Source organism: Cynocephalus volans, chromosome 9 (genome assembly GCF_027409185.1).
Source record: "Cynocephalus volans isolate mCynVol1 chromosome 9, mCynVol1.pri, whole genome shotgun sequence".
Classification (NCBI taxonomy): Eukaryota; Metazoa; Chordata; class Mammalia; order Dermoptera; family Cynocephalidae; genus Cynocephalus; species Cynocephalus volans.
Window position 1 is genome coordinate 109,984,261 of NC_084468.1, and position 22,079 is coordinate 110,006,339.

The 22,079-nt window shown below is 38.0% G+C and overlaps 1 protein-coding gene across 2 annotated transcripts in view; it reads left to right on the forward strand.

The window, feature by feature from the left end:
• Window positions 1-862: 862 nt before the first annotated feature.
• Window positions 863-22,079, forward strand: part of FAT4 (FAT atypical cadherin 4) — a 157,765-nt gene continuing 136,548 nt past the window's right edge. For both annotated transcript variants that reach the window (XM_063108595.1, XM_063108596.1), the window contains exon 1: window positions 863-6,037. In XM_063108595.1, coding sequence (XP_062964665.1) covers window positions 863-6,037 — 5,175 coding nt within the window. The remainder of the gene's footprint in view (window positions 6,038-22,079) is intronic.

The following is a 22,079-nucleotide window of genomic DNA, read 5'->3' on the forward strand; positions in this document are numbered from 1 at the left end:
GGCAGGCGTCCTGCCAGAAGTGAAAAATGCCGAGGAGAGCTAGCTGTTGCCTGTGCCCGACTACGGGCTTGAAGCCGCAGCAGGGGCGGCGACGGCGGCGGCTGCTGGAGGGGAAAGGACGGAGCTGAGCGCTCCCGGGCACCGGAGCCAGGGCGCGAACGCGAGCGCTTGGAACGCAGTTCCCGGGCTGCCCGCGCGCAGACGCCGCCGCCTGGGCCTCAGCGGCCGCTGCTAGAGCCCTGCTGGAGGGGCGTTGCAGCCTTCTTGTGGAGGAGTGGGGACGCGAGGAAATCCCTCGTCTCCAGCTTTGGGAAAGGAATTCGGTTCTCGCGGTTCGCCACCGCCCCCTCCACGGTGCGCGGTTGTGCTTCCAGTTGCTACCGACTTCCAGTGCTTCCAGTTTGTTCTTCCTTCTTCACGTTCTTCTCTGTGGGTAAGTTCTAAAGTTTCTGAAGACAATTGTTTGCTATGATTCCTCGTATACCTTAAATACAGGCAACGGCTACCAAGTCACATTCACCCGGGCGAAAACGCTCAGACTCTGGATTCAAAAACAAAGTAAAGGGGGGGAATATAAGAGATTTTAGAAACTTTTCTGGGAACCCAACTCTCAGGAGTGTTCTGCGGATTGCCCTGCCGCTTTTCGCCACTGTATCTCTCTTGCACTTCGTTCAACTGACTACCTGGAACTTTTTGCAGATGCGACTTGCTTTTGCTGAACTGGATGTTCTTTGAAATAGCAGAGGTCTCAGGCCGAGCAATCGACTGAATTTTTACTGCCGCTACTTAATCTCTGTAAATATCATTCAGTTTGCCTCACCCCTTCCTTCTCTTCATCACCCCTTTCCAGGGAGCCAGGACCATGGACTTGGCAGCAGGCAGGGCTCCTGGCCGCCCGTGGCTACCGCTGCACACTGTATCTGTATTTCAGCTCCTTCGAGTGTTTTGGCTGCTGTCACTGCTCCCGGGGTCGGCCTTGGTCCGAGGGGCCGAGCAGCGCCAGGTGTTCCAAGTGCTGGAAGAGCAACCTCCTGGCACTCTGGTAGGCACCATCCAGACGCGCCCCGGCTTCACCTACCGGCTCAGCGAAAGCCACGCCCTGTTTGCCATAAACAGTAGCACCGGAGCCCTGTACACCAACGCCACCATCGACCGCGAAAGCCTGCCCAGCGACGTGATCAACCTGGTGGTCCTTTCCAGCGCGCCCACCTACCCCACCGAAGTGCGAGTGCTCGTGCGGGACCTCAACGACAACGCCCCCGTCTTCCCAGACCCCTCGATTGTGGTCACTTTCAAGGAGGACAGTAGCAGCGGGCGCCAAGTCATCTTGGACACCGCTACCGACTCGGACATTGGCTCCAATGGTGTGGACCACCGCTCCTACCGCATCATCCGGGGCAACGAGGCGGGCCGCTTTCGCCTGGACATCACTCTAAACCCGAGTGGCGAGGGCGCATTTCTGCATCTGGTGTCCAAGGGCGGGCTGGACCGCGAGGTAACCCCGCAGTACCAGCTCTTGGTGGAAGTGGAGGACAAGGGCGAACCAAAGCGGCGGGGCTACCTTCAGGTAAATGTGACTGTACAGGACATTAATGACAACCCCCCGGTTTTTGGTAGTTCTCACTACCAGGCGGGGGTGCCTGAGGACGCGGTTGTGGGCTCCAGCGTCCTCCAGGTGGCGGCGGCGGACGCGGACGAGGGCACCAACGCGGACATCCGTTATCGGCTGCAGGACGAGGGAACCCCCTTCCAAATGGATCCGGAGACGGGGCTTATCACGGTGCGGGAGCCCCTGGACTTTGAGGCCCGGCGGCAGTACTCGCTTACGGTGCAGGCGATGGACCGAGGCGTGCCTTCGCTCACGGGGCGTGCCGAGGCGCTGATTCAGCTATTGGACGTGAACGACAACGACCCTGTAGTGAAGTTCCGCTACTTCCCTGCCACTTCGCGCTACGCCTCGGTAGATGAGAATGCGCAAGTGGGCACTGTGGTGGCTCTGCTCACCGTGACCGACGCAGATTCCCCCGCGGCCAACGGGAACATCTCCGTGCAGATTCTAGGGGGCAATGAGCAGCGCCACTTTGAGGTGCAGAGCAGCAAAGTGCCGAACCTGAGCCTAATCAAAGTGGCCAGTGCCCTGGACCGGGAGCGCATCCCTTCCTACAACCTCACGGTTTCCGTGTCTGACAACTACGGGGCGCCCCCTGCCGCCGCGGTCCAGGCGCGCTCGTCTGTGGCAAGCCTGGTGATTTTCGTCAATGACATCAATGACCATCCGCCTGTCTTTGCGCAGCAGGTGTACAGAGTGAACCTGAGCGAGGAAGCACCTCCGGGAAGCTATGTGAGTGGAGTATCCGCCACAGATGGCGACTCTGGTCTCAATGCTAATCTGCGTTACAGCATCGTGTCTGGCAATGGACTAGGATGGTTCCATATCAGTGAACATAGTGGTCTGGTGACCACTGGAGCGTCTGGGGGCCTGGACCGTGAGCTTGCTTCCCAGATTGTACTGAATATCAGTGCTCGGGACCAGGGAGTCCACCCCAAGGTTTCCTATGCCCAGCTTGTAGTAACTCTACTGGATGTGAATGACGAGAAGCCAGTATTTAGCCAGCCAGAAGGGTATGATGTATCTGTGGCTGAGAATGCCCCAACGGGGACAGAACTACTGGTGCTCGGGGCAACTGATGGGGACCTGGGTGACAACGGGACAGTGCGCTTCTCCCTGCAAGAGTCTGAGACTGACCAGAGGTCCTTTCGTCTGGATCCTGTGTCTGGAAGACTAAGTATCGTCTCCTCCTTAGACAGGGAGGAGCAAGCCTTCTACTCCCTGCTGGTTCTGGCCACAGATCTGGGCTCCCCTCCTCAGTCATCAATGGCTCGCATAAATGTGAGTCTTCTGGATATGAATGACAACAGCCCCGTGTTCTACCCAGTCCAATACTTTGCTCTCATTCAGGAGAATGAGCCTGGAGGTAGCTACATAACCACAGTGTCTGCCACTGACCCAGACTTGGGTCCCAATGGAACTGTCAAATATAGTATATCAGCTGGGGACAGGTCTCGGTTTCAGGTCAATGCTCAGAGTGGGGTTATTTCTACGAGAATGGCCCTAGACAGAGAAGAAAAAACAGCTTACCAGTTGCAAATAGTGGCTACTGATGGTGGCAATTTACAATCTACCAACCAGGCAATAGTAACCATCACTGTATTGGACACTCAGGACAACCCACCTGTATTCAGCCAGGCTGCCTACAGCTTCGTGGTTTTTGAGAACGTAGCTCTGGGCTATCATGTGGGTAGTGTGTCTGCATCCACCATGGATCTCAATTCCAACATCAGTTATCTTATTACTACTGGGGATCAGAAAGGTATGTTTGCTATCAATCAGGTCACTGGGCAGCTTACCACAGCAAGTGTGATTGACAGAGAAGAGCAATCCTTTTATCAGCTGAAAGTAGTGGCCAGTGGGGGCACAGTGACTGGAGATACTATGGTTAACATAACAGTCAAGGATTTAAATGACAATTCTCCCCATTTCCTTCAGGCAGTAGAGAGTGTAAATGTGGTGGAGAATTGGCAGGCAGGTCATAGCATTTTCCAAGCCAAAGCCGTGGACCCCGATGAAGGTGTCAATGGCATGGTATTCTATAGCCTGAAGCAAAACCCCAAGAACCTATTTGCTATCAATGAAAAGAATGGTAATATCAGTCTGCTAGGACCCTTGGATGTTCATTCTGGGTCTTACCAAATAGAAGTCTTAGCATCTGATATGGGTGTTCCACAGCTCTCCTCTAGTGTCATCTTAACAGTTTATGTCCATGATGTAAATGACAATCCACCAGTGTTTGACCAGCTTTCTTATGAGGTGACCCTTTCTGAATCAGAACCTGTGAATTCTCGATTCTTTAAAGTGCAAGCTTCTGATAAGGACTCAGGAGCAAATGGTGAAATTGCATATACCATTGCTGAAGGAAATACAGGGGATGCTTTTGGCATATTCCCAGATGGTCAATTGTATATAAAGAGTGAACTGGACCGTGAACTTCAGGACAGATATGTTTTACTGGTTGTTGCCTCTGACAGAGCAGTGGAACCCCTTAGTGCTACTGTGAATGTTACTATAATTTTAGAAGATGTAAATGATAACAGACCTCTTTTTAACAGCACCAATTACACATTTTACTTTGAAGAGGAGCAGAGAGCTGGGTCATTTGTGGGCAAAGTAAGTGCTGTAGATAAAGACTTTGGGCCAAATGGAGAAGTAAGGTATGCTTTTGAAATGGTGCAGCCATATTTTGAGTTGCATGCTATCAGTGGGGAAATTACAAATACTCATCAGTTTGACAGGGAGTCTCTCATGAGGCGGAGAGGGACTGCAGTATTTAGCTTTACAGTCATAGCAACAGATCAGGGGCTTCCCCAGCCTCTCAAGGATCAGGCCACTGTCCATGTTTACATGAAGGATATAAATGATAATGCTCCCAAATTTTTGAAAGACTTTTACCAAGCTACAATATCAGAGTCAGCAGCCAACCTGACACAAGTTTTAAGGGTATCTGCCTCAGATGTTGATGAAGGTAATAATGGACTTATTCATTATTCTATAACAAAAGGAAATGATGAAAGACAGTTTGCTATAGACAGTACCTCTGGTCAGGTCACACTAATTGGCAAATTAGACTATGAAGCAACACCTGCATATTCCCTTGTAATTCAAGCAGTGGATTCAGGGACAATCTCCCTCAATTCAACCTGTACCTTAAATATCGATATTTTAGATGAAAATGACAATACCCCATCTTTCCCTAAATCAACACTATTTATTGATGTTTTGGAAAACATGAGAATTGGTGAACTTGTGTCCTCTGTTACTGCGACTGATTCTGATTCGGGTGACAATGCTGATTTACATTACAGTATTACTGGGACTAACAACCATGGAACTTTTAGCATTAGCCCAAACACTGGGAGTATTTTTCTTGCCAAAAAATTGGACTTTGAAACACAGTCTTTGTACAAATTAAATATAACAGCAAAAGACCAAGGAAGGCCTCCTCGTTCATCTACAATGTCAGTGGTTATACACGTGAGGGACTTTAATGACAATCCTCCTAGCTTTCCTCCTGGTGATATTTTCAAGTCTATTGTTGAGAACATTCCCATTGGTACCTCTGTCATTTCGGTGACTGCACATGACCCTGATGCAGATATTAATGGGCAACTCTCCTACACAATCATTCAACAGATGCCAAGAGGCAACCACTTTGGCATAGATGAAGTCAAAGGGACTATATATACTAATGCTGAAATAGATCGGGAATTTGCTAATCTCTTTGAGTTGACCATAAAAGCCAATGATCAAGCTGTGCCCATCGAAACTAGACGGTATGCTTTGAAAAATGTGACCATTTTGGTTACAGACCTCAATGACAATGTCCCAATGTTTATATCACAAAACGCCCTTGCTGCAGACCCTTCAGCTGTGATTGGTTCTGTTCTGACAACAATTATGGCTGCCGACCCAGATGAAGGTGCTAATGGAGAGGTGGAGTACGAGATCATCAATGGTGACACAGACACCTTTATTGTGGATCGTTACAGTGGAGACTTAAGAGTGGCTTCCGCGCTGGTGCCTTCACAGCTGATCTACAATCTCATAGTTTCAGCAACAGACCTGGGCCCTGAAAGGAGGAAATCAACCACCGAGTTGACTGTCATTCTTCAGGGCCTTGATGGACCTGTTTTTACTCAACCCAAATATATAACTAATTTGAAGGAAGGGGAACCCATTGGCACAAATGTAATATCGATAGAGGCCTCAAGCCCCAGAGGATCTGAAGCCTCAGTGGAGTATTATATTGTTTCAGTTCGTTGTGAGGAAAAAACTGTTGGACGTCTCTTTACTATTGGACGACATACTGGCACAATTCAGACCGCAGCCATTCTGGACCGGGAGCAAGGAGCATGTCTTTACCTGGTGGATGTTTATGCCATAGAAAAATCAACTGCTTTTCCCAGAACACAGAGAGCAGAGGTAATGATTTTGTAGTCATTTATTATTTGTTGATGTGTTATTTAGAAAGATCATTCCCTTTATATTTACTTCCTATAATTATCTATCTTTATTGTTTATTGTTAATTTTACAAGCAGGAACACATCCAAATGTCTTATCACAAAGACTAATGAAGAATTACATAAAATTGAGCTTTAATTCTGGTTAAAACTAAACAATAAATATTTTTTTCACTTTATATTTTACCTCTTAGAAATCACATGTATAAGGCTAAGGAGTAATATTTAACCATTTCAGAGTGAAAAAAATATCCATTTATCTAAGCTAAATCAGTGAACTAACCTAAATACCTCTCAGTAAGGAAGTTGTCTAGAGGATGGGCAATTTCAGAATTAAGAAATTCCTATTCCAAAATGAAGAGCTTTGGCAGAAACCAGCATTATACCATAGCTTTTTAGGGGGAGTGGCGGTAGAGGATGAACTGACAGATTACATCAGGATGGTATTAACTTTCACATCCTCAGCAGTCTTGGCAGTTTCTTTATAGACAGTGACTAATTTTAATGGGCTGAGCCAAGTTTTGGGAGATTCCTGATCTCATCTGCCTTAACATTTTAGGCACTATCTTCTGACTTAGAGTAATCTTTCTCTTCCCTCTTAAACTAAAGCATGAAATGTGCTGTGAATGAAAAGAGATTAGAGGCTGTTTCTTGAGACAAATCTGTTATTCAATGCCATGGTATAGGTACATGTTGTTCTGTCTGCTGGTGGGTAAGAAATCAGTGTTTCATAACATAAGCCGAAAAAATGCCAAGCTTGACCTTTCCTGGGGCACATTTTAGGCTACTACGTCCATGTATCATTGATTTGTTTTTTAATTGAACTACTTTCAATGTTGTTTTGATAAGCAATTAGAAATGATATAGCTATACTCTGGAAAGTTCCTGTTTGCTGATTTCTGAGCTCTTTTTCTTGCTTCCCATTCCCCTCAAAGACATTCTAGTGTCACTCAGCCAAAAACATAAAATATCAAATGCGGTTTGTGATGGTTGGCAGTGACCCAGACTCAACATGCTAGTAAAATTGAGGCTCATGCATTTCTTTCTCTTGCTTTCTTTTTTTGGGTGGGTGGGGAATAGTGGGAGATTTTCTTTATTTAAAATGTTCATTTATTATTATCTTTTGTAAATTTCTTATGATTTTTTATTTCATAATAGTTGGCTATGTCTGGTCTATGGACGGAGCAGCATATTCATGGATTAGAGGACGTTGGAGATATAAATAGAGATATAATTCTTAGGGATATAATTCAAAGTGGAGTTCAATTTTGCCTCACATGCATACACCGAAAGGATTTCTAGGCCAAATATCCTCTTTTATCTAATTGTTTTTTAAAAGATCTTAAAATGGGTCTTGTAAGTTGAGCTATTTGGTTTAACTCAGGCTGTGGGTTATATGCAATTTTATTTTGATTTGGAGTTATTCCTCTCCTAAATCCACTCCCTTTCTTCCCTGGAAGTATTTCTTAGATAAAGACATTTGATTAATTTGAAAACCAAATTATTTACTGAAGAAAAGCAATTCCAGATTTTAGGTAAATTTATTAAACTGTAAAACAAATTATATTATTACGTGTTGTATGATTCAGTGCATCATATTTTATTAGAACACTGTAGAGAATGAGAATAAATGTTTGTTGTTATTAGAATATTTATTGTGTCTTGCTATTTACTCACAGATATGCAAAGACTGGCTTTGCATATGTGTAGTGAATTCATTCTATTACCTTTGCAATAGAGATGAAGATTAAAAAATAATAACTGTAAGTAGTTTTGTTAGTAATAGGGGATTATATAACTATTACGTTTTTACCTCAAGTAACACTGATATGAAAAGGTATCATTTATATATACTGTACTGTATTTATTTAAAAATCCGAGGAAAATTCAATATGATGATTTTTTATATAAAACAAAAAGGTTGTCAGGGTATGTTCTGTGAAATAAAGTGCTGAAATTGTAAACCAAGTTTGAGTTCCCAAACTCTAGCCACTTCTGATATTAAAAGCAAATGTGTTTCTCTAAAGAATATTGAAAGCAGTAGTTGGGAACTAGAATTTCATTTATTATTACTGGTTGTATCTTTCAATTAAATACAATGAAGTGCTTTTTCTTTTCTGCTTAAACAATTAATTTACTATGAGTCTACAAAAAGAATATCTAAATTACCCCTGGTTGGCAGAGGTGGTTTTTTTAATTGTTTGTTTCCAAGTGCAGACTTTGTCCAGTGCATTTTAAAATATTTATTCATGTACACAGATAAGAGTATGGGCTGCTTACTCAGGTTTCTGGTCAAAGTCATGGCAGATCACATTCCATGGGCAACCAGGGTGTCAGAGGGTGAAAGAGGAACAATTGCATCCAAATTCTTTTTCTAGCTCTCACACATGGGGTGGGGAGGTAAGGATTGTGATTCTGATATTGCTCATTCCAAAGATTTCTCCAGTTGTACACCTTCACTTACCCCACCTGCCATATCTAAGGATCTGGCATGAATAGAAATGTCTTCAAAGGATGGCTTTTGGACTGTAGACATAGGATTTATTTTACTTTCTTTTTGTCTTTTTATATTCTCAGAAGATTGGACACAGTCTAAATTATGTTAGAATAGTTCATGTAAAGTTTGCACCATTTTTCTAGGTTCAACAAAACATAGAGATGCGGTATTTCAATTAAGCATTTCTGGTATAACACATTATATGGGAACTTAGGGACTTGGCTGGACCTCATTATGGCCAGGGGATTTGTTTTATTCATCTTTGTTATTTCCGAGCCTACTACAGTGTCTGATGTACAGTAGGTACTCAGTATGTGTTCATTGAATGAGATGGTAGAAGAGCTAAAATCAGAACATACATTCTTGTGCTTCAGGAGAAAATCAACAGAGAAAAGATGGGGAAAGGGAGGGACTGGTAACTCTGATCCTACTCATTAAATGAATAAGGTCAGAGCATATTAATGATCTCTGTTCTACAAATGAGCTGAAAATTATTAGAAAACTCAAAAAGGAAAGAAGAACTTAGGTGGGTGGTCTGATATAAAACTTAGTGTTTAAATGAAAGGAAGCAATGTATATATATCCAGGTAGCCACCAGGCCACAGTTATTCAACTTGTTGGTCTCAGAACCCCTTTATGGTCTTAAAAATTGGTAAGGACCCCCAGGTGCTTTTGTTTAGGTGTGTTGTATCTATTTATATTTACCACTTTGAACAATAAGAAATATATATTTATTAACTTATTCAAAAATTACATTAAACATTTAACATTTTTATTTTATTTAAGAAGTTTTATTTTTCCAAACTAAAAGAAAAAAGTTAACAGTGACATTATTTTACATTTTTACAAATTTCTTTAATGTCTGGCTTAATAGAATGCAGCTGGATTCTAGAATCTTCTTGTTTGGTCTATTGCAATATGTTGTTAAAAATATATGAAACAAATTCATCCTCACATGAGTATATTTAGCTGGATAGTGGAAAAATACTTTGATTTGATATCCTTTTCAGATGATTACTGATTTGTTTTTGATACTACACCAGAAATTCACAAGTGACAGTTATTTGAAACTTATTTGCAATGTTAAATATGAAACTATCAGTGAACTTTTCATACTCTGTTACTTGAAAATGCATTGATCTATGTTGCATTCTGAATGGCTCTTTTATCAGTTTGTGACTTAGAAATATCAGGCATTGATCATTCAGAAAATATTGGTTTAATTGACAAGGAACTTATCAGAAAAGTCTTTAAGTATATTACTCTCAACCACATGGTGATGGTTAGTTTTCCAAATTTTGAATTTTTACTTGAAAGGTCAAATTTTATCATTGGTAATATATATTGTTAGCTGTTTTCCTTGAAGAGTCAGGCTTCCTTTGTTCATTTAAAAAAAAAAGTATCTACATACTCAAATCTAAAAAAACATAGTATCTGTCAGTGTTCTTTCGAGCAAAACTGGTATTCCTCAAATAAAGAGGATAGTTCAGCTCACAACTCAAGCATATGCTTTTCTTTGAGACAGCCACTGTATTTAGGTACAGAGTGATAGTTCTTTATGTACATTTGTTCTTTGTCACATAGAATATTTTTTAAAAATCAAGATTTGAATCTAGATTTAATAAAATTAATAATTTTACCATTTCTACAAGGAAATTTCTTCACTTTTTAAGTGAAGCTGGCATTTTATTTTTACTGTGAGTACCTAGCAATTACTGCTAATATACTTTGGAGCTACTGCTTTCATTTGGGCTAAGGCACCAGCAGTTTTACCCACCATTGCTTTTGCACCTCTTGTGTAAATGTCAACACAGTGAACAAGGCAAACAATGTTCTGGAGTATTATGGAAACAGTTTTAATTTCCCAGGCCTCTTGAAGTGAGTCTCTGGTTTGCCTAGAGGGTGATGCATGGTCCACAGTGAAAGAACCATTGGTCTGGGTACTGAGATCTGGCAATTCAGTTTTTTTTTTTTTTTTAAAGAAGCCACTAGAAATAATATATTAAAAATATGTTTAGAATATTAGGTTAATGGGATTAGAAATGAGTTTTAGCAATTGGATAATAAATTAGTTTATTTTCAAAATGAAACCAAAAAGATTTCCAAGAGAAATGATTGATTAAGACATCTGTAAGGTCAGTGCTGGATACAAAGTTTGGAAATGATATTCTCCCAGAGAGTTTAGAATCAGAGTTACTGCAGCTTGGATTAAATGTCTGTATGTCTTGTGTATTATATCTCACAGGGAGAATACAGGCAACAGGTCTAGGTATAAAATACTACTAATAATATTAACCTTTATAATTATAATTATAATTACAACTATATTATAATCATAATAGGTATTATTATAAAATTTATTAAGTATTGTTATGTTTGGTCATGGGGCTAAGTGATAAGTGCTTTTTTAGGGATTTTACCATTTAAACTTCACAACAACACAGACAGTGTCATTCCCACTTTATAGCTGTGGAAATTGAGTTCAAGGCAAGTCAAATGACTTGCTTAAGTTCACATAGATAGAAAGAAAATCACATCTAGACTTGTGTAACTCCAGAAATTTGTACTCATAACTACTATTCTATCAAGCCAAGGCAATATGTGGTTTTAGTTAAGAGAAAGGTTTTTGCTCTGTGGATACAAGCATACATATATGCTTTTTACTAATCTTGTTTTCACTTCCTTATTTGTTTAAAAAGTCTTCAGAAAGCATTACTGTATATTGTGTGAACTAAGGGGAAAAAACGATTTTTGCTTCCCTCAGCCCAAACTGTCAGCAGATCAGGTGCATTCCTAGGGGTCAATGAGTGGTGTAGCAATGATCCCAAATTGGGGGTGTGTGGAAGTGTTTCTGGAGCAGGGAAGAAGGTGAGAATGTGAGGGAAATGAGCTGAAGACAAATGGAGAAGAAGATGAGAGGCCTCTTATAACCCACAGCACGATCCAGTTTGGAAGCAGTCGCTGCAGTTTATAAAGGTGGAGAATCTATTTTTGTATTTTCAGATGATAAGGCTTCCACTCAAATAATAATGATGGGGCTGGAGTGGGTGAAGTATGATTACACTAAAGGCAAGAAAACATTTTATATCTTCTCCTGCTTTTGATCTCCAGAATATTTTTAAAGAAAACAATCTGTGATTATTTTCTGATTTTGTTTTTTCTTTATTGGTACGTTTTTAAACTTACTGAGCAAAATACTGTGAAGTAAAGGACTTTATAAGTTTTCAAGACACTTACAAATGTGTGTCACAAACAGAATTATTGATGGTCGATTATGCTCATGCTGCATATTTTATATATGTCTTCAGGGTGCTTGATTTGGTCTCACTGTATTAGCAATAGATTTCCATAGACATAATTCATCTTCTGATGAATTTACTGCCTATTTCTTTTTTTGCCTTTATTAAAACCCTAATTGTTTTAATCCCTTATTGTTTCAATAGATTTTGAGGCAAGTAATCTAGGAATAGTTTTGAAAACTAATTATGTGGTTATGATTTTGTGAAATCAATTTTTCATTGCATTGTCTGAAACTTGCACTTTGTCATCATTAGAATGAAAAACTGTCCAAGAACCTCATTAGTTGTGTGGCACCGTTGCATTAGTGACTATAGAGGACTGCATGGGCCCTAAGATGGGTCCTCTCCTCCAAGAATTAATAAATCTAAGGCTCAGCTCTTTACAATATCCACAAAGTAGGTCATATTCTGAATAAGAAGCTTGCCAGTGGAAATAGGAAAAGAGTAACTGGCAAATTATATGGGCCAAGATGAATTAAAAGTTCCTTAAAGTGTCCCAAATTTAGAATATGGTAAATATTCTTTTAATACTTCAAGATTTTAAGTAGTCTGTGACTAGAGTAGCCAATTTTAATTTATTAAATAAGGAGCAGAGAGTGTAAGGAATGCACACAAGTGGAAAATAGACAAATGAAACTTATAAAATACACGTTATTATATATTAACCTATGTATCCATGATACAAACACTCTTGGCTTTTTCCTGATGTTAATATCTGCTGTGGTTTGTATGTGGTTTGTCCCTACCAAAACTCATATTGAAATTTAATTGCCACTGTAAGGATTGAGAGGTGGTGGAGCCTATAGGAAGAATTTAGGTGATGGGAGCTCTGCCCTCATGAATGGATTAATGCAGTTCTTGGAGTACTGGGTTAGTTACCAATGAGGGCTGCCTGTCCTGTTTGTCCTTTATGCACTCTTGCCCTCTTCCTGTGCTTTCTGCTGTGAGTTAAAGCAGTACAAGACCCTCACAGGTTGGGCTGACTGGTCTTGGACTTCTCAGCCTCCAAAGCCCAAATAAATCTCTTTTCTTTATAAATTACCCAGTCTCATATACTCTGTGATAGCAACTGAAAACAGACTAAGGCAATATCCTGAGACAAAATTAGACACTGAAGTTATGAAGATGAAACATAATCTAATTGGCAGATAATTTATGTGTGGTAATCAAGAACTGACTGCAGGAACACAGTCTTCTTCAGTTTACAGACAGATATGCATGTTTAAAGAAACAGTCAGTGAGTAAAAACCAAAGAATTTTAAGGTTTTAAGGAAATGTGAGACATTTAAAAACATACACACTAGCAGTTGGGAGCAAATGGCATTGTTGATGATTGTTTGTTTCAGATTGTTTGGCATTTTTCTAAAGCATTTTATCATTCATAGATTCCAACATATAAAGTGCTTACATTATTATCAGACACTGGTAAGCACTAGGCCTTGGCTTGCCTTTGCCATAGTTCTAGAGGTAGGTAGAACATATTGTCATTTGACAGATGGGAATACTGAGGTTTATGGACATTGTTTATGGAGCTAGTTTACGGTGGGAGCAGGATATGAAGCCAGCAGTCTGACTCCAGAGTCTGTGTTTAATCCCAGAAGAGCATGAACAAATGCTTCTTATTATAAGAATGATTAGTACCTTCTATACTCTTGTAGGCATATAATTTTTACTGTGTAATAAGTTGTTTCTGTATTTCTATGTTTTTCTTATAAAGGTGATTGAAGAAATATAAGGTAAAGTGAAATTTGGGTTATGACCAGTAGGATTATTTTAGGTCCCTATCAGTCTGTTTTATAGGTTTGGCTTGAATAAACAGACCTGTCATCTGTCATTTCTTCATTTTGATTTCTTAAACCTGAGGCAGGACTATATTTCCATTTTTCCAGTTACTGACTCATTTGTTTTCTTTCCTTTTCAGCAACACTTCATGAACACATTGTCTATACCTGCATTCTTTCCTCTCATTATCTCATATCCACTCCCATTAGGCTTGGGTCCTACCACTTCAGTGAAATTGCTCTTACCATGGCCACCACGATAGGCACATCGCTAGATCCAATAGGCATTTCTCAGGGCTCATTATATCTAACCCATTAGGAGCATCTGATCTAGTTGATTTCTCTTACTTCTGTTAAAAGTTTTCTTCATTTGGCTTCAGAGTCATCGTACTTTGTGACCTTTTATCCTTTTTTAATATCTTGAAACAGTTCCTTTTCAGCCTCCTTCACCAGCATCTGTCCATCTCCTCAAACTCTAACTGTTGTGACATCCCTTGAATCAGTTCTTGGTATTTTTCGTTTTTCAGTCTACACTCATTTCCTTGAGTATCTCCATCTTATGACATTAAATAATATACGTGCAACAATAACTCCAAAATTTTGTCTCCAGCCCATAGATCTCTCCTGAATTCTATATTCAGAAAGCCAACTGCTTATTTACTGTTTGACTGTCTTCTTAATAGATATTTTAAGTTAACATATCCAAATTTGAGCATTTGATATCCTCCCCAATGAAACCTATCCCATCTTCAGCCATCTCCTTCAGGTGATGGCAATTCCAACCTTCTGATTGTTCAGGTCAAAAATCTTGGAGTGATCTTTGTCTCCTCACTTTCTTTCTCCCCCTATGTACAATCTGTTAGTTAATATTATTGGTTTTCTCTTCAATATATATCGAAAAACTAATCATTTCTCATCATGTCTAAGGTTGCTACCTTGATCTGAGACATCATCATGCTTTCCTTAGATTATTGAAGAGATTTTCTTATTGATGTCTGACCTCCTTTCCTACTGTTCCCTTGCTTACTCTACTTTACTCCCACTAGCTTCTTTCTGTTTCCAGAACTTGCTTAGACACACATATGCTGTAGGACTTTGCTCTTCTCTCCACATAGACCACTGTTCCCTTCAGACATCAGTTTGGATAATTTCTTTCCATACTTCAAGTATTTGCTCCTATCTCACATTCTAAATGAAGCATAACTTTCCTTTACTAACTTCTTGCTGTAACTACCCCCTTATCCTGCCTGGTGTTCATTTCCTTGCTGGAGTTTTCCATATTTCTCCACCATAAGATTTACCATTCTACCTCAGCATTATCTACTCACCTCTGCACATGTTAGATGCTGGAATATGCCTGGAATCACTTCTTGAAATTCTTCTCTTTTTAATCTACAATATTCCATTGAGGAGCTCAACCAATATCATTACTTTAAATAACATGTATATACTATATATGCACAGATGTGAGTATGAGTGATATAATGTAATGATCTATAATGTTGATTATTTTTTTCTGTCTTCCTACCCCTAGAATGAACTTCCACGAGGGCAGGTATATTTATTTGCTGTGCTCACTAATGTACCTCCAAAGTCTAGAACAATTCTTAGAACATAGCAGACACACATTAAGGTTTAGTTGACTGACTGACTGAATGAATGAAAGAATAAATGAATGAACTGGCATTTCTGCTTCTGTTCTTGCCTCCTTTTGTTTAGTCTAGCAGTCAAAGTGAGGGTGATCCTTCACATCATTTCATTTGCTCAAAAGCTTCCCATTTCACTCATAGTAAAAGTCAAGTCACAAAGCCCTTTGTGACTGCTCTTGTTAGTTACTTGTCTGGCCTCCTTTTCTACTGGCTCTCCTCACTGAGCTTGCTCAGCAACTGCAGTGAGAACTCTAGCCCTGGCCTCAGGTCTTCTGCCTCAGGGACTGTGTGCTAGCTGTGCTCTTGGCCTGGACTGCTTCCCTCCTCACTTCCCTCACATTTCTCAAAGTCACCTTGAAAAGTTCTTCTTCCCTTCAACCTTCCTTTTTATCTTCCCTTCTTTTTGTTTCTCCTTAGTCCTTATCATTGCTTAACAGAACATATGTGTTACTTCTTTATTTTGTATATGGTGTGTCTTCCCTCTAGAATATATGTGCCATGAAGGGAAAGGTTTTCATCTATTTCTGCTCTACACACAGCATCTACAGAAGGGCTGGCTCAATGCAGATGTTCAGTAAATCTTTGATAAACTAAGGAATTACTGTTGGTAATGCTGCAAATATGCTGCTTGAGCTGCAGGAGCTTAATCAGTGATGCATACTGAAGTAAAGGAGTCTTTTTTCATCCCTCAAGCCAAGTCTCTCAAGCCAAGTCTGTGGAGCTTCTTCTGAAATTAGTGAAGCTAGCTAATTTGGCAAGGACTGATTTTCCTGGATAAAATGACAGTGGCTGCATGACTTGAATAGCCAAGAGCCTTGTAACCCAATCTCCAGAAATCTTATAGTACTGTGGGACCCCTAATACTTATTTTATAGATACTTTGGTAAAGTAGAACATTGTAAAATATATATACATGTACATATCACAGTGTATGCTACACAATTACATCTTCTCATTTCCTTAGAACTTACCTAGTTTTGCTTCTAGAGAGCAAATCTTAACTTATTGTAAACCACATTGCTCCTCAGCAAAAATGTGAGTACATAGGAACTTTTAAAAAGTAACTATTTTCAATATTGATAAGCTTAAGTACTGCCATCCTTTTTTCAAATCTACTGTCCTTGTTCAACATTTAACATCAGTAATACCAGTAAACTTGATGTAAAAAATGCAGCAAAGGAAATGTTGCTTAAAAATCCATCCTGACTGAGGTTTAGTTAACAGAGTGCATGCTTTTGATTTGAAAGAACCTTGATTCAAATGTTATAGCTACTCTCAGAATCACATTTTCCTCATTTGTAAAGTGGAATAATAGTATCTATTCCATAGCTTTTTGTGAGAAAAAAAATGTACTTGGTAGGGTTTGTTAGTGCCCTTCCCTTTTCCCCAAAATGCAGATATGCACATGCTTAATATTAAAAAATACCACTTTATATTTCTAAAGTGTTTTAGAATGGTATACTTTTCTGTTGTTGTTGATTTCTTCAGCAAATCTGTAAGGAAGTAGGTAAGGCATTTTTATCTTTATTTTAAGGAAAAAGGAGGCACAGAGAATTTTATGATTTTCTTTGTGGTCACACATCTAGACTAGCATCCAGGTTTTTCTGACTTTGGTCAACATGCTTGACACCAAACCTCACTGTCCCATGATGAATTTACCCACCATCATTTATTGTTGTTGACATAATTCACTAATAGTTATAGTCCCTGAAGGGAAGTTATTTATGAATTATGAAATTTTGGTGAGAGGGTTAGTTGTCCAGGAAGCAAGCAAATTAGAATATTAGAATATTCAGTGTCTATTTCATTTGAAAGCCTTATTGCTAATTTAAATGGTGAATGTTCTCTCAATTTTCAGTGGAAGTAGTAAAATATTGAGTACCATGGAGTTATGTGTGTTTATCTGTAAACCTATTTTGAAAACTTTTTTTGTCAATGACATAATGAAGTTCTCTTAATAGAAGTCAAATTGGCTTGTCCCATCAAATCAAGGTAGAACTACCACATATAATTTATATATTACCACATATAATTTCTGGTAACTTCTTAAGTGAGAGTTTTATAATCCACAATTAAAATATTTCCCTGAAAAGAAAAATGTTTTATTACTTTATGCAATTTTCAAAATAAGTATGCAGAGAAGATGGGCTTCTCTCCTGCTTGGTATAGTGCTCTATAGCATATAACTCTTTGTTCTCTAGTAAAAAAAAAATCACTGTTTATATCTATTTATACATCCACTTCATTCTACAGTGGATTTGCAGCAGGCTACAAAAGTATATGTACAATGAAAAGATAAAATATTTAAATGAATCTCTAGGAAGTGAAAATAAGTGTCACAGTAAAATAATCCTGGGACACATAAGATACAGAAATATGTGATTTAGGTAACCCACTGAATTTATGTTTAGTTTTCTAAAGGCCAAATCAAACATAGAAATAAGGTCAGATATATAAGTCATGGCATTCTAAGTCTAAACAAACACATACACAGATCAGAGAGTAAACAAAAGAACAGATTTTCTAAACCCAAGGGACCTAAGTAGGAATTTGTTCCACAGATGCTCAAAAACAGATCTCTTTTAAAGTGATGATTTTCTCATTGCCTTCTTCACTAGTTCAGTGACAGATTTTCAAGATCACTTTATTGTGATGTCTTCTAGCGAGGGTTTCTGGCAAATTTTAAAAGCATAATTCTGGCAAATAATTTATTTATGGATCAAAAGAGATCCCCTATTGGTAAAGTGCTTTTCTTTAGCTTTCTTTCATAGAGTGGATTAATATTTTATAATCACAGAAAGAATGTTCCTATGAGGTTTTTTTTCACATTAATATATCTGCAGCTTATCACAGGAAAAAGCTGACAATAGAGGTTTTTGGTAAAATCTTAGCTTAATCCATGAGGAAACTTTACTTTTTTTTTTTTTAAACTATACTGCAGTTGGTAAAATACTTGGCACAAACTCTAGCAATCTGTGTCATAGATTGTGTTCACCTCCTAAGAAATGGAAGCAATTGTGCTGTGAGATTACACGGTCTACTATAGAAAGTATTGATGGTATTTTACATGCATGATATATTTTCAAATTTTAAAAACATAAAAAGTAACTCTCACATACACTCTTACTTTTTCTATGGTGGGGTCACTAATAATAAATATCCTTAGGCTAGAAAGGGAAGAATTAGTACTGAGTAAAAAATGAGCACTAGTCTTGGGTTTTTAATTCCAGGACAGTCAATTGGCACCTCATTTTCAAATGATAAACAAACCATCATGTTTAAGTAGCCCAATCATATGACACACTCAGTCAGGAGAGGAGTCACAAGTTAGAGTTCCTTACTTTCAAACCTGTACTCAGTGTTGACTCTACTCCTTAAATGGGGAGAGAAAAAAGAAAAAGAAAAAGGACCTTTTTGTGATCTTCAAGTCTCCACCATCATCCTCCCAAAGACATCCCAAACACAGAATTTAAAATAAAGTGGGAATTCTTTGCTATGCAAATGTGCTTCAAGATGAATCCTTTGGACCCTTGCTCTTTCCCTCCTCACCCCCTCCTCATGCAATTGTCATCAGTCCAGACCAGATTCCCGTCCCTAAGTCCTTCTTTACAGAATCCTTAAAGTCATCAGCAGCTATAGCCTCTCTTACACGACACCAATTCTAAATCCTTTATAAAATCCTGAAAAATTTACTTCCTGTCAGGTACTGATAGCATTTAACCTTTTAGGCATCTTACGTCTTCGAACTAAAAAAGAAAAAAATGTATTAAATCTCATTGTCATGTTTATTTCAAATTTACAACCATTTTCTGGTGTTTGACAGTCTCATTGGAAATTTTGTTTAAAACAAGACATATATTTTATTTATTACTTTGAGACTAATTTCAATTGTTATTATGTTAAACTGCCTAATGGAAAATTTGAAATATAATTCATTTACTAAATGTTACTTGAATTGCTTATACTGCTTTATTGTAGTATTTTTCCTCATAGTAGCTGTATGGAAGTCCTTCAATTGCTAGAAAAAATTGACTCACGGTCTATTTTTTTAAGTTGGTACATTAAATTCTCTAATAAAAAGATTAAAGTACTAATCCATGTGTATGGCTCTATGGGACAGAATAGCCTGTGCTGAAACACCAGATTAATATTTTATTACTTTGCATAATAAAATAGGGAAAATTATTTATTCATTGAGGTTGTAATTATTTACAAGTAAGTAATGAATCCTTAGTATTCCAAATCCAGAGCCTGGCAGATTTAGAATACCACTTGACCCCCGACTTGCTGGAAAATGAAGGAAGTGGGAGTAAAATTTTTCTTTGTAGGACAAGATATTTTCAGATGGGAGGGACAACATAAGCTTGCCAAAAATGAAGGTCAAACTGAACACAGATGGCTATAGCTGATAGAGGTGTCTATTGTATTTTCTTCTCAGCACTTTTCTGTGTGTGTGTCAGTATGTTGATACATATATGAAAAATTTGTGTTGCTCAGCAAACAAGAGAAAATGCACTAAGATAATCTATTTTTGTCAAAAAAAACCAGTGTTCATAGATTTTGACTAGTAGGGGATGGGCATGTTGCAATCCAGCAATATAAACATATGAGCAAAGGTCATTATCCAGGAGAGGAGTTTGTTATATGAAATTAAATAGATCATTGTACATTTAATTCTTAGGTTTTCTCTACCTTGTACCTCAAATACTATTTGAGAAAAATTGATCTAAATAAATTCATTCTATTAGTTAATAATATAACTTATAATGTCTGGTAAACTTTTGAAGAGTATAATTTAAATTTTATTTTCATAACTTTAATATTATTAAAGTCATTTTTTAAATCTCCATTAAAGGATTTAATTTGTACTTCACTTTCTGAAAGACTTCTATGCTATGTCTTACCATATGTTATTGAGTACAGCTGTGTACTACCTGGTAAAATAATAAAGTGAACATAAATTTGGAAGTCAATAGTTGTGTTCAAATCCTGGCTTTACCCATTCATGCTGTGTGACCTTGGGGCAGAAGCTAAACTTCTCTGAACCACAACGCTTTCATCTATTAAAGGGAAAGGATTCCAACCACTTAATAAGTGTTTGAGGAAAATGTGCAGTACACATAGCCCTGCAGATTTTCCTAGAAAGGACTGCGTGGTTTACTTTTGTTGATGCTTCATTTAGTTACTTACTCCTTGTGTGGTCCAGAAGGCAATGACTAAAAAAAAAAAGTAAACAACTAGTGATCATGTAAATAGCTACTGTTCACGTAGGAAATGTGATGACATTTCTAATGATAGTACATAGACGGATGTCAAAATCAAACTTACAAATACTTTTCCTGGTTTCAAGGAAATTATTAAGGAAGCACATTAAAAAAATGCCTCTACGGTCATTTCCTTTATTATACTGTTTCGGGTAGAAAAATAATTTTTAAATGACAGTGACTAATGAGCTGAAAGGCATAACTAAGAGCATAAAGGTTATTTGATAAGAAAGGGAAATGGATGTAGTTTTTAAAACATGGATATTGCATATCTTTATTATTTATTTTAGGTAAATTGAACAATTTTTTATTTTAATATACAAAGTCAAAGCTAGATGAGCATTCTCCAATTTATATACTATGCTTTGATAAGAGTGTCGAATACTCAAGTATTTTAAAAATATAGGTAGCTTACCTAAAGAAAACAATACAAAATAAAATCGCTATTGAAAGGTAGAGTGAGTTTTAACAAATATGCCAAAAATTAGAAAATGAGAGGTCAGAACATACGTAGGCTCTAAAAGACCTTTATTTCAATTTAATAGCATGTTTGAAATATTTAGTTAAGGCAAACCTTTAAATATTCCAGTGTTTCATCATTGTAAGCATTGCAATTTTATGAGTTCTATTTCTAAGAAAAATTATTTTTAAAGTTGTCCATTCTGTTTGTGTGTTTCTGAGTAAGGGGTGCTTGTGTTCTAAGAGGAAATGAAACAAGGCACTGCTGTTCCAATGTGTTTATTCTGATGTCGAGGCAATCATATTAGAAACATTTTAAAGGTGCTATGATTGTGAAGGCAAATAAATTTAGGCAGAACTGGAGTGATAAGAGGAAATTAGTTTTTGTTGATTTTCAACATAAATGTCATGAAATGTACTATATACTTTACATACATTATCTCATTTAATTCTTTCAACAATTCTATTAGAAAAGTAATGGTATCTCTATTTCACAAATGGAATATCAGGGATCATGACATTTTGAGTATATTGTTTTGTGGTAGAGCTGTATTTGAGTTCATTTGGTTCAAAGTACTTAGTTCTTTCCACCACACTCCACTCCTCTTTAATTATTGTAAATCATTGTCTTCTAATGCAATAGAAATGAGATTAAAAGAAAAATATATAAGAAAGCATTTGTTTGAGTGTTGACCATAACTAGCTCTTACATTTTTTTATTTGAAATATAAGGAATATTCATATTTTCTAACTAGAAAAATTTATTTTGAAAGAGTTAATAATCTAGCTTTGAAGAACATAATTGAATCATATTAAATTGACCATTAATTAATCATATTAAAAGAAAAGATGCTTAGAAAACACAGAAAATTTTTATTTTCTAAGGGTTGAATTTCTAATTAACTGAATTAAATTAGTTGTTAAACTGACTTTGAAAGGCACATCTCTATCATTGATATACCTAAATATGTTTCCTAATTAAATACTTAAAATGTATGAATTAATTTTTGCTCTTAATCATAGCTCTGGGAGAAGGAAAATACAGAATATTTAA